This window comes from Hemicordylus capensis, chromosome 5 (assembly GCF_027244095.1).
Source record: "Hemicordylus capensis ecotype Gifberg chromosome 5, rHemCap1.1.pri, whole genome shotgun sequence".
Lineage (NCBI taxonomy): Eukaryota > Metazoa > Chordata > Lepidosauria > Squamata > Cordylidae > Hemicordylus > Hemicordylus capensis.
The window spans coordinates 242,837,812-242,851,756 of record NC_069661.1 but is presented as its reverse complement, the minus strand read 5'-3'; the positions used below and the strand labels follow the sequence as shown (position 1 = coordinate 242,851,756).

Sequence of the window (13,945 nt, the reverse complement as noted above, 5' to 3'; positions counted from 1 at the left end):
GGCCTCTGGACCGGTCTGTGCACATCCCTACTCTAAACCAGGGGTGGGCAAAATTGGCTCTCCAGCTGGCCTGTGGCTGGGGGTGATGGGAGTTGTTGTAGTTCAACAACAGCTGGAAGACCATGTTTGACCACCCCTGCTCTAAAGCGAATGCTACCTCGTATTCTGCCCCTCCTTCATCTTGAAACTCTGTTTTGAGTGGGCTTCCTCGCACTACTTGCATATAAAGTGAAACCAAACTTTGAGTCTTTTGTGGACATGCTGCTAATCACATGGGGCAATTTCTGTTCAACCCAGATAAGTGGAAAGGTGTGCATTGATGCTTTATAGGGGTATTCCATATGTGAGTGTATTTTAGTGACAGAGGCCAAGATCCAGGCTAACACAGCACTTCTGCTGTGAACGCCAGGTTGATCCTAGGTGGGAAGGGTGCCTTTTGTTCTTCTGCTCTTCCCACTGAAGCCAATTGTGGCTCCCCAATATGTCCCTAAGGGCTGTGTGATCCTCAGTGACATATTTTCAGGAGTTACAGTTGGCTTCAGAAGTAGATAGGGTTAGGGCAAAAAATTGCCCTTTCTCCATAGTGCATGCTGCACTGGTGCTTCATTAGTCTGGAAATTAACCAGTATTTTCCTTTCCCCCAATTTCATGTTTCAACTCTATGTAAAGTATCATTGAAGTACTAGTATTATTTTACATTCTATAAAAGTCACAGAGTGCTATCATGTTTGTGATTTTGCAACTCATAAGCTCTTTTAATCTTTCCCAGGGAGGTCACTACAGTCCCTTTCCAATATTCCTTTCAGATTTTGAAGCTTATCAATGCATTCTCAGTTAAAGTGGCTCAGAATCAAATTCTAGCTGAGTTTATTTTAGGCAGTGGATGTGAGAAGGAAGGATAGTGAGCAATAACAAGCATCTTTCATTTCTTTCTTGACTGCACTTGCCCAGGCCTTGTTTGTGGCTCTTAAGCTATATGGTGTTCCCTACCCCCCAGCAGGGTAATAGAAATCTTAGATCCTGTGGGATTTCTAATCCAACCTTCCTTTTCTGAGGCCTAATATCTTGTAATATCTCCATCTTTTGTAATATCTGCCAAGATATTTTTTTTAATGTTTCAGAATAAAGAGGAGATTCCATAACTTGCTTGCTGTGTTTTGTTTCTCATGTGTGTCAGGAATGATTCTTATAGTTTGGCAGCTTAATAGAAAGCTTGATATAGATCTGCCTTTATTTGGGAAAGTAGCAGCTTTCAAAGTTTCTACTTTCAGGGAACCTTTCCCCTCTTGAATGATTTGCCAGGAAACTCTGTGCAACTACCACAGAATCTCAGTGTGTTGTTTAGGATTCCAGAGTACCTTCTTATCTACAATGCAACTTCCAGTACGCAAGGTAAACTGACTAGACCTTTGGGGGCAGGGCCATCCCTTGGAGGGTGTGGGGCTGGGGCAAGTGGCAGTCCCTGTTATCCTGGCTCCTCCTCCACTGCCACTTCCGCTCCTTGCACCCTCCCCCTGTATCCAACTTGTGCAGCGCTAAGGAGCTGGATACTAAATGGCAGGTGTGTGTACGTCTTGATGCCTAATCAGGGTGCACACACGCCTCTCATTTAGTATCCAGCTCAGATGGTGCTGGAACATTGACCTCCCTTCTGGTTTGAGCAATGGGAGAGGCGAGTGAACATCCCAGCGCCACAGAGCTGGATACTAAATGAGAGGGGTGAGTGTGCCCTGATGCCTAATCAAGAGTGCATGTGGGCCTCTCATTTAGTATCCAGCTCTTCACGCACTTCTCTCATTGCTCGAACTAGGACGGAGGCGATAGACCTCCTTAATGCTGTGCAAGTTGGATACTGAACACGAGAGGTGAGGAGCAGTGGGAAATGGGGAGCGGGGGTGGTTGGGCCTGGCCATGGGGCCTGGGGGAACCCAGGGCTGGGAGCAATCACTCTGCCCCGTTCAATGTACAGGCCTGTTTAGGGGCCTCACTGGATGCCCTAGCACAGGGGGTCCCAACGAGTGGTACTATAAACTATAACTCTCATCATCCCCAGCTACAATTTATTGTGGCTGAGGATGGTGGGAGTTGTAATTCAGCAACATCTGGAATACCACTGGTTGGGGACCCCTGCCCTAGGGCATCTCCAAACTCCCCTGCAGCTCCACATTGCCAGGTAAGATCATGAGGGGCAGGAAAGCTATTTTTCATGAAAGCTTGTCCTCCATTACTGATCTTCTCATTGAGAAACCCCTGATGAGCCCAAGGGTTCCATGGAAGAGAACTTAAAAACCACTGGTTTAAATCTGTTGCTTTGGGGCTTGTCAGGGGCTAGAGTGATTCTCCCTCCTCTTTTTGCCACCCCTTTCAGGAGTTTAAAATGTCAGTATATAACAAAACTGTTATTCCATATTCCTGAGGTCCTCAAGGATGTGCTAATAGCTATTCCTCCTTTCTAGTCTCTAGACTGAACATCAATTATATGTCATATCTTCAATGTTTCTTGAACAATTTAATATCCTTGGTCATTCTTAATGGTCCCCTATGAATCCTTTTTAAATTTGCCAGTATCCTTCTTGAATGGTGGTGCCCAGTCCTAAGCTACAAGAAACCAAAGGTTAGTGCTGAGTAGCAATACTATCAGTACCTATTGAGCAATGGAGCAAGTGATCACATTAATACACTCTGAAATAGTGCCATTCTTTTGGAGCTGCAGTGGGTAAAGTGTGAAATTTGGACTAGGGAGACCTAGATTCATATCCCTGCTCATCCATGAAGTTCCACAAGGTGGTCTTGGACACATCACATTTTCTCAGCCTCGCCTTCTTTTCTATTTCAGGGTTGGGCCCACAGGAGCATTCTGGCTACTCATGGCAAGGGTACAGGTCAGGCACCAACTGGTCAGAAGCACTGATAGCTCACTGTAGAGCTGGATGCACAAACAGGCCAAATACAAAACACACTGGCAAACAGGGAGCTTGGAACATTGTTCCAGCACTGGTCTGGATCCAGCTGGGGCTTTAAGTAGTCCTGCAGTGGACTACTTAATGTATGTGTAAGGCCTCAGCTCCTTGGAGGGAAAGCCTGGACTTATTTCAAGAGGCTGTGCTCTTTCACTCAGGCGTGTGATCTCATACAGCTAGAACATCCCCTGTATTCCCTGGTAGAAGAGTTTCCTCCTGTCTGTGGGCGGGTCTGGAGAAGAGTCATCAGAGAATGAAGGTGGAGTTGCCTACTCAGAAGTAGAGACTGTCTTGTGGAATTCTTCAGTGTCCTCTGGGGCACTTCAATAGAAGTTCCTAATGGCATGGACACTTTGTTGACTTCCTTCTGTGATGGCTGAAGAACCCAGTCCTCAGAGTCTTTGGAACCCCTCTCTGACAGACTCCTGAGCCATGGCACTTATCCTACAGGATACTTTTGAAAATAAAATGAGATAGCCTCATGTATGCTACCCTTTAATATTTAGAGGAAGGATAGGATATAACCGGTGACAAAATGTTTACTTAAGCTCAGCTTACTATTTGCTATAGCCTCTGAATCTTTCCACAGTGGAAGATTAGCCAGTTATCTGTTAATGTTGTGTTTGCTTCTCCTTTCCTATTTTACATTTGCTATACCTATATGTTTTTTTTAATACTGTGGCTAACATCCTGACTAAACCTGCACATAGAGAGTCAAAAAAAGGCATGCACACAGCAGCAATACTATCCCTGCTTCTGCCATGAGGGGGCTCACACATGGGGATCAATTTTTGCCCCTCTCTCTTCCTTCCAGAAGTTCTCCTTGGAAGTTGATCCCTGAGAGCTATGTGATTCTCAAGGACCTACTTCTAGGTCACATGGAGAGGTTCTAGGGCAGCCCTGTACAACATAAGGCCCTGGGTCTAGATCCGGCCCACGGGGGCGATTTTGCTGACCTGCAGGTAGCTAGCAACAGCAGGAGCCACGAGGCATTTGTGTGGGGCTGCAACAGTCAAGTGCCCCACTGACTGAGCAGGGACAGGGCTTATTTTCTGGCCACTATTCTTGGTTAAAATTGTAGGGCCGGGGGGGGGGGGAGGAAAGACCCACAAGGAACTAGTAATTGCTTTAATTAACACTTATTTTAATAATTTTCCTATAATAATAAACTAAAAATTGACCTTGCCCCCTCCAAATATCAAATCATGGTTGTTTCTGGCCCACTGGAATTTGAATTGTGTACCGCTGTTCTAGGGAAAGGGGGATTGGCAAAAATCTCCCCCCACCACCACTGTACACAGGTTCCTGTGCTTCAGAAGCAGAGGCATACTTGCTGCACATGTGCCTTTTGGGTTGCACGGGCACAGGTTTAGTTAGGATGTAATCCAGTCCATCCAGTTCTCCAGCAGGGCTTCCTCAATGTTTACACTGAATTCTGCCTTTTACAGAAGAGAAATGTCACACGTGCAAGGCTCTGAATACTGACCAATGTATTAAGGATTGTTTTTGTTCACAATCATGAGGGTTAGATTTCATTTAAATCTCAGCTTTTCCTAAGGGTTCTACGTGTGCTATTTCAGTAATCCTCCCGAAAACCTTGTAAGGTTGGCCAGTATAATTGAAAGAAAGAGTGCTGGCCTAAGACCACAAATCACAATGTTTGAAATTTGAATTAGATTTCTTGTTGCCTGGCTCATGTTTTTAACCACTATGCGACATCTGAGATTCTCACTGATCTGCTTTTCTCGCTGCATCTGGCACTAAACCTTTATAGTCCACATTGTATAGTAGGGATGTGCAAAAAATTTCGGGCACAGATCGATCTGTGCCCGAAACGAGCAATTTCAGGTGATTCGGGTCCAAACCAAATCACCCCTGATGTCCCCCGATATTTTTCGGGGCCGAGCCAAATCACCCCTGATTTGTGCCCGAAAAATTCAGGTGATTCGGGATGACGTCTCTTTGAATTTCCCGCCGTTTTGCATCCATTGATTTGAATGCAAAAAGGTCTGATGTGTCGTCAGCTCGAATTTTGGGTCCCAGGGGCAAAATAGTGGGGTGGGGTGGTAGTGCCCAATTGGTGGAGACTACCACCCAAATTTCAGGGGAATTGGGCAAAGGGCTGATTTGGGGGGAATTTTTGAATTTTTAGTGTCTTTGGGGCAGATCGGGGGCATAGCGTGGGATCTGGGCAAAAAGAGTGGGGTGGGGTGGTAGTGCCTAATGGGTGGAGGCTACCACCCCAATTTCAGAGTGATTGGGCAGAGGGCTGATTTTGGGGGGATTGTTGAAGTGTACGCGGCTGCTCTGGGCCACCCCAGCACCCCCCAAGTGCAGTTATGAAGCTGCTGAAAGCTCCATGTATACCCTATGAGGAAAAAGCTTAAAGACGCGTAAACTTTAACAATTCCCCAAAAATCAGCCCTCTGCCCAAATCCTTTGAAAAAATTCAGGTAGCTTCCTTGACCCTACCTGGCACTACCACCAACCCCACACTGCTCTAGGCCACCCCTTTGCCCCCCGCGTGAAGCTAAACATTTGCTGACACCTCAATGCTTCTCTGTGGGGAAAAACCTTAAAGACACGTAAACTTCAACAATTCTCCAAAAATCAGCCCTCTGCCCAATCACTCTGAAATTGGGGTGGTAGCCTCCACCCATTAGGCACTACCACCCCACCCCACTCTTTTTGCCCAGATCCCACGCTATGCCCCCGATCTGCCCCAAAGACACTAAAACTTCAAAAATTTCCCCAAAATCAGCCCTTTGCCCAATTCCCCTGAAATTTGGGTGGTAGCCTCCACCCATTGGGCACTACCACCACACCCCACTATTTTGCCCCTGGGACCCGTTTTTCTTACCCGAATCGATTCGGATTTAATCAGAATCCGAACCAAATCAGGGGTGATTCGGGTAGCCCAGATTCGGGCACAGGACAGAACGGGGGTGATTCGGTTCGGGTCCCGAATCGAATCACCGAAAACCCGAATTGCACACCCCTATTGTATAGTTTAGTCATGGAGTGTCATCATGGCCCCATACATAGATATTTACAAGACTTCCCCACACATGCTCTTTCAGCAGAAATTACTTGATACTATTTTCAGCTACTGATAAATATTTTGAACGTATTTTGAAAACATTAAGCAAAACCTTCTGTTGTTTCTCATGTTATTTATAGATTAAGAAAATAAAGCTTGCCCTGCCACTGTCAGAACTTGTGATTTATACCAAAACTCGAAAGTTTGTAAGCTTTGAAGACTCAAGAGAGAAGCAGGTTTTTTATGAAAACAATTCAATTGGGGAGGGAAGAGCCCGAAAGCTGACAAAACAGCTAGGTAATTTCCTAAAGTTAAGACATAAAGCTTTATAATGTTGCTATTTTCCCTTGCTTAAGCCATCAAAACTGTCAATAAACTTTATCAGGCAGCTTGTCACAGGCTGGCAGCGGGCGGTGAAATGCTTCAAGCAGAGATTCAGCAGTCACCATGAGTACTGTACGGTAGCTAAAAGTTTTGTATTAATTAGCCGTAAGCTACATTTTGCCCAAGCAAAAAAAGTATGAGAAGAGGAAAGTAAATAAATGGAGGCTTGCCATTACTTTTATTACAGTAACTGTAGTGTTTCCCCACTGACTAGTGTGTCCTGGGTTCAAATGCAGCACCAACTAGTAGTTATCTGTCATGCCAATTATTTCTATTCACCTTGCATTCCCTCTAACTAGTTTGGCATTTATTTATATACCACTTTTCGACCAAAAAAAAAAGTTCTCAAAGTGGTTGAATAACAAGAAGATGTTTCCTGTCCCCAAAGGGCTCACAGCAGTCTAAAAAGAAATACATGGTAGACACCAGCAACAGTCACTGGAGGGAGGCTGTGCTGGGGGTGGATAGGGCCAGTTGCTCCCCCCACCTGCCCGTCACTAAATATAAAGAGACTCATCACTTTGAAAGGTGCCTCTTTGCCCAGTTAGCAGGAGTAATTGGACATTGTTAGGCTAAAACACATGTTTGGGGCAAATAGGATGTCTTCACTTTGAATGTTCACACTAGCTGACCTCGATTACTCAGCGGAAGTCCCATTGAAATTAATAGGACAAGTGAGTCATTACTAATGTATCTAATTTTTGATAGCTGACATGAGGCATAACACAAGCAATTCAGAACCAACCATCCACACTGCTATGGGTGTCTAAAACCGCCTGTTGTGCAAATAGCACTGTTCTGCTACTACATAAAATTGTGAAATTGCAGTCATGTGATGCTATATCAATTGGAAGTAATGGATGTAGTGAAACATAACTGCACAATATTAAGTAGTAGCCGAGCAGGGCTGTTCTGCAACAGTGCAGGAAGTGTTTTAGGCATCCATAATGGTGCGGGCAGCTCTGAACTTATACTGTGCAACGTGTTAGCCAGTTTGGAATGTCAGTCATTATTCATACTGTATTTTATTCATTCATTCATTCATCATATTTCTATACTGCCTGACATGTGCATCCCTAGGCAGTGTATAGAAGTTAAAATAAAACAAATATAAAAACAAGATAAAAGGATTAAAACAATTTTATGATATAAAACCAATTAAGATTAATTAAAAGCTTGAGGAAACAGACTGTTAAAGAACAGCCAGAGATGGAGAAACTCTGGTTTTAACTGGGAATGCATTCTAGAGCCCTGGGGCAGCCTCAGAGAAGGCCTGGTCCAAAGTAGCCATCAAACTTGCCAATACTAGCCATAACCAGACCTCCCCAGATGATTCAAAGTGCTGGCTTTAACCTTTAAAGCCCTAAATGTCTTTGGACCTGGTTTCCTGAGAAAGCGCCTTTCCCCATATGTCTCAACGACCTCGAAACAGTGGTGCACCAGCTGGTAACCTCCAGGCTTGACTACTGCAATGTGCTCTACATGGGGTTGCCTTTGTACGTAGTTTGGAAACTTCAGTTAGTTCAAAATGCGGCAACCAGATTGGTCTCTGGGTTATCCCGGAGAGACCATATTATGCCTGTTTTGAAACAGTTGCACTGGCTGCCAATATGTTTCCAGGCAAAATGCAAAGTGCTGGTTATTACCTTTAAAGCCCTAAACGGCTTAGGTCCAGGTTACCTCAGAGAGCGCCTTCTTCTACATGATCCCCACCGCACATTAAGGTCATCTGAAGAGGTCTGTCTCCAGTTACCACCATTGCGGGCCTTCTCTGTAGCCACTCCTGGACTGTGGAATGCACTCCTTGCAGAAATCCACAATTTGAATTCTTTATTGGCCTTCAGGAGAGCCCTGTTTGGCCTGGCCTTCCAGGATTTTTAAGTAGTTGTAAATGGTTTTAATATTGTAACCTGGTTTTTCAGGGTTCTGAATTGTTCCGATTGACAATCAATTGTTCTGATTGTTTAATTGGTGTTTTATGATGTTTTAATTGTTAATTGTTGTTTTATGCTGTTTTATAATTCCTATTTTAATTGTTAACTGATTTTAATGGTTTTGTTTTAATTGTAAACCGCCCTAAGCCATTCTGGAAGGGCGGTATAAAATTGAATAAATAATAAATAATAATAAAGAAATAATAATAACTTGGACCTTAAGATCTTCTTCAGAGGCCCTGCTCCAAGTGCCCCTGCCAAATGAGGTGAGGTGGGTAGGGTAGCTACTAAGGAGAGGGCCTTTTTGGTGGTTGCACCCTGTTTATGGAACAGCCTCCCCAGCAAGCTTCACTTGGCAGCATCACTTTGTTCTTTTAGATGCCAAAGACCTCTCTTTTCACTCAGGCCTTTTAAATTTTATTTTTAAAACTGACTTCTAAAAGGTTTTTAAATTGTTTTGTATATTTAAAAGTGTATTTTTTTGTATTTTGAAAAGTATTTTGATTTCATGTGTTTCATGTGTTTTTACTCGCTGTTTTAATGCTGTGTTGTGAGCCTCCCAGTTATCTTAATAGGTGGGTGGGTTCATGACAAAGGAGACACGCTCTTAAATACCCTGGGCCCGAGCCATTCAGGGCTTTATAGGTAATAACCAGCACTTCGTATTTTGCTTGGAAACATAATGGCAGCTAGTACAGTTCTTTTAAGATCGGCATTATATGGTCTCTTCAGGGTATCCCAGAGTCCAGTCTTGCTGCTGCATTCTGCATCAATCTTAATTGCTAAACTACATTCAAAGGCAGCCCCATGTAGAGTGCAGCCTCCAGGCTTGCCAGTAGTCAAGCCTGGAGGTTACCAGCATATGTGCCACTGTTTTAAGGTCATTTTCCTCCAGAAATGGGTATAGCTGATGTATCAGCCAAAGCTGATAAAAAGGGCTGCTGGCTGTTGCCTCAGCCTGAGAGACCAGAGAGAGCTTTGGATCCAGGAGCATTCTCAAGCAATGTTCTTCTTGGGGAAGTGTAACCCCATCCAGAACAGGCAGATCTAAACCATCTCTCAAGTTCTGACTCCCCACTGTCAGTACCTCCACCTTATTTCGATTCAATTTTAGCTTCTTCTCCCTCATCCAGCCCATGACTGCCCCCAGGCAGGAATTTAGAGAAGTTATATCATTACCTGATCATGTTGATAGGGGGAAATAGATTTGAGTGTCATCAGCATATTGATAACACCCTGCACCAAACCTCCTGATGATCTCTCCCACGGGTTTCATGTAGATGTTAAAAAGCATTGGAGACAGTATGGAATCTTATGGAACTCCATACTTTAGTTCTCACTTTGCAGAGCATCAGTCTCGAAATGACACCATCTGAAATCTGCCAGAGAGGCAGGAACGGAACCACTGTAAAACGGTGCCACCCAATACCAGCTCCCTCAGGTACCCAGAAAGATACCATGGTTGATGGCATCAAAAGCTGCCGAGAAATCCAAAAGGATCAACAGAGTCACACTCCCTCAATACCCTATTGGAGATCATCGATCAGGCCAATCAAGACAGTCTAACCCCATAGCCTCCTTGAAGCCAGTTTGAAATTGATGTAGATAATCTGTTTCCTCCGAGACTTCCTGAAGCTGGGAGACCTGGGTACTACTTTTCTTCAAGTAAGGTCTAATAATAGCCTCCCCAAGGCAAGGAGGCATCCTTAAGGCAAGCAGTATTATCAACGACATGAATTTGAAAATGTCTCTTAGTAACTGATTCATGCTTGGATTTTAGATTATTATTTGAACTTCGCACATCACAAGAATATTAATACCTAAAGTAAAAGAGTTGGAAAGAAATATTTCAAAAGAATGTACAGATATGTATTATTGAATTTGTCACCAATACACATCAGAATCTTCATGTGTATGTATATATTTCAAGCCTGTATCAATAACCTAGGTTTGAAAATGTCTCTTTCTAGCTAATGAATTTGTTCAACATACAGTCAGATTTATTACCAGAATATATCCCAAAGGGTTGCGAACGAACTCTTCCAATTATAATCCTCAAGAATTCTGGAACGTTGGATGTCAAATAGGTAGGTGATTTAAGATAGTTATGATCATTTTCTTAGGTACAATATGACTTCTTGTAATGATTGCATGGTTCTTTATATTTGGTTAAATATGTTTTCAGAACAGTAAAAGATTGTTACAGTAGACTGTACTTCTGTAACTTATGAACTGCTGCTGAATTGACTGGGCTTGTGTTGTGTCTGGCCTTACAACCCCAGTTGTTCTTCCCTGTAGAGGTTTACTGATTTCCTAACCAGCTGCCCTTGGAACATGGGAGGGAGGAATGGCCAAGCCTGCTTTTGCTCCAGCAGATCTTTTCTGTCCTGACACCAGTGAATTCTGCACAGCCTCTTTTGCCTTGCTTCATTTTTCACAATGAAAAGCAAAGAGTGGGTTTCACTCTATACTTTGACTGAACTGTCTAAATTCCACACTAGTATGCTTGAAACAAGTAACATGCACAGCCCTTTTAAAAACGTGATTACATGTTTGTCGAAACTCTGGTCCTAGGACAGGGATACTCCCACACAGCTACAGCCTTGGCACCCATGACTACATATCAGAATCTCAGCTCCAACGGAGGCTTTCTCACTGGGACTGAACTTTAGTCATGGTCAGCAGACCATCTATGCAAGGCCTCTCTTATAAGACCTATCCTATGCAAGACCTGACTGGCTAACACCTCTGCATTTAACATTTCCTTGCTTTCCATGTTTTATCATATACAGTCTCATTTTTATTTCCTATTAATTCTGTATTTGTGCTCAACAGTCTGATAAAAAAACTAAATTTACCCGTGGGGTGGGATGTATCAATAAGCACTCTTAACAAAACATTGTAGAGCAATCACATACTGTTATGCTAAAGATGTACTGATGCTAAGACAGATTACAGATACCTGAGACCCAGTATCTAGGTATAGGTATTGAGTCCATAAACATAAAAACAGTAGCATAGTAGCATTATGAGGAAAATGGGATGACTGAATAATAACATCAAAATACAGGTTTTTTGTAGTAATATGCTCTTGAAAGATAACCCTTCTGAAGCAATGAAACTGATACAGGGGAACCTTATACTCAGGAAACATTAGTATGCCACCCACATGCAACTGCAGTGTACTTGTGGAAACAACTAGCTTAGTACAGCCATACAACTCTTTTATTTATGAAGTAAAGTTGGAAAGCACTGATTTATGTACAAGAGGAAGATTCAAGATGATTATTTAAACAAACTGTTATTGTCTATATTACATTTCTTGACACACACACAAAAGCCAACAGAAAAGATTATGAAATTCGAAATGCTTTTTGAGATATTGCCTTAACACTAGTGGAATGGGAATGCAAAACCCATTCCGCATAACAGGAGCGATGCTAAATAATGATGAGAGCAATTCGATATTAAATGAAAAGTAAAAGTATCTAGAATTTTGTTACAAAAATTACATGATCAAAAATATGCTTTGTAATTGATTTATACCCCCCTACCCCAAATGTTTGTAATCAAACAGATCAATACCTGGGCTTCTTGCACGCATGCAAATTCAAGTGTACACAAGGATCTCCTGTGCTCACAATATCTTTCCCAGAGGTTACTTGTAACTGGCCAACATTCTGACTAATGCTGTGCTTGTGCACCCAACAAAGCTTGTTTTCAGTTCATATTACATAGGCCACTTTCAGCTGTAACATGGAACCGTCATGCACCCCCTTCCCTCCGCTTTCCCATCCTCTCGGACATGCAGAAGAACTACTTCTCTGCATTCAGTGAGACTGCAGAGAGGTGGGGGATCTGGCTGCGCAGGCTTCCTTCTTTACAGAAGGACAGTCCACACAGCCAGTTAGGCTGGAGTGAGGGAGGAGCCTCTTCCCTCAACTCCAGATCGATGAGGCCAAAACTGCAGTGCCAGTTTCTGGTTGTAATGCTGGCGCCGCAGAACTAGAGTTGGAGGCGCCCAAGAGGTCCTCCTAATCTGTTAAGAACAACAACAACAAAACCTGTGTTGGAGGAATTCCTGTGGCTCCACAAGAGCTTTAATATTTGGGTTTACTGCCTCCTACCCTGAAATTGATGGTCATGAGAAGAACAGCCCTAGGGTCTTATTGATCAATAAAACATTAAATATGCTAACAATAACTCATAGTCAATTGCGAGATTGTTAAACAACTTCACAGCCCTTCATTCCTCTCAGCGGCTTTGGAACTTTTGTTCCCTCTTCCATCCACCTTGGAATGTTGGTCTTCTCTCTTAGTAGCAGATTCTTTACAGATTCCCGTTCAAAATCCAGCTCCCTCATTGGTTACTGGGAAGTTAGTTACTTTTGCTTTCCTTGAAGAACTTTCACCTTCAGTTTTGAGGGAAGGATGGGGGGAGGTTGAGAATAAAACCATGCCCAGAACTCACAATTGCCATCTGTTTCATAGTTCTGCTTTTTTTTTGTTCACTCTTTTATTGCATTTTACAGTGATTTATCATGTTTTATTGTTTATTCTTTTATTGTGGATGTTGTGCTTTTATTCTTTTACTGTAAATGGCGTCAAGCAGCCATTTGCTGTAGGGGTTGGAAATAAATAAAATAAAATAATAAAATTGTGGTGGCAGCAGTGTGTATCCTGGGGATTTCCCAGATGGCAGGCTTAATTGCAGGATTACACGACTAATCATTAGTCGCATAGAAGCCTCAGCCTGAAGCTGAAATAATAACTATTCTGTAGGTATTCGTATAGGGCTGCTTTGATGCTGTGTCCTCTCTGTTACTTTCAGATTTTTCCCATGGACCGTTCATACTGCTTTTTCCTAGGTCTTTCTCTGGCCAATGGCTTTCTAGAGTAGGTGGAATGCCACACACACACACACCCCACTGCGCATACATGGTGTGCGCTTCTAAAAACTTTTTTTCAGTTAATAAAAAAAATTTCATATCTATCTAGCTATCAAACTTGTTTTTAGGGGGCCTTCCTCAAGATCACCCAGCTCGCAGCTTCCCTCCCTTCTGGCCCCGTCTGTCCTGCTGGCCGGAAAGCAGCTGCAGAGGAGGTGGGGAGAACAAGCCAAGCCCGCCAGGCAGGTGGAGAAGCAAGGAGGCGGGCATGGTGATCCTTTTTTCTTTCTCTCCACACCCCCTCCCCTGTCAGTGATCTTGTGAAAGACCACAGATTCAGGAAAGACAGCGGTCTTGCTGGTGTTCCACTTGATCACCCAGCAAAAAATTTTAAAAATACAAAGAAAAAAATGTCTGCTCTGTTATTATGCCCCCTCCATACATTTCAGAAGAAATGTTGGGTTACTTTGAAGTATCCCAAAAAGCCGCCATAGAAAGTGTTAACATTTTATCATGGGGATAATTCTGGCTAAGCTCCAATGAGCAGGGAAAAACCTGAATCATGTATGGAGTGCTCCCCGATACCTTGCAGGGAGTTGGAGGTACAGCGCCCACAATGTGTGAACACCCACCCACCACTCCCAGGGAACTTTGAAGTAAATTTGCTGTCTGGGAAATCCCATGGTGGTGGTGGTGCTCTTCCTTCCAGTTGGCAGCCACCATCTCTCCCCCTGCAAAC

General features: G+C 43.4%; 1 protein-coding gene across 7 annotated transcripts in view; it reads left to right on the top strand.

Moving 5' to 3' along the window:
- Positions 1-13,945, top strand: part of LOC128328017 (1-phosphatidylinositol 4,5-bisphosphate phosphodiesterase zeta-1-like) — an 81,819-nt gene that overhangs the window by 44,320 nt on the left and 23,554 nt on the right. For all 7 annotated transcript variants that reach the window (XM_053257526.1, XM_053257522.1, XM_053257520.1 and 4 more), the window contains 2 exons: positions 6,141-6,297; positions 10,289-10,405. In XM_053257526.1, coding sequence (XP_053113501.1) covers positions 6,141-6,297; positions 10,289-10,405 — 274 coding nt within the window. The remainder of the gene's footprint in view (positions 1-6,140; positions 6,298-10,288; positions 10,406-13,945) is intronic.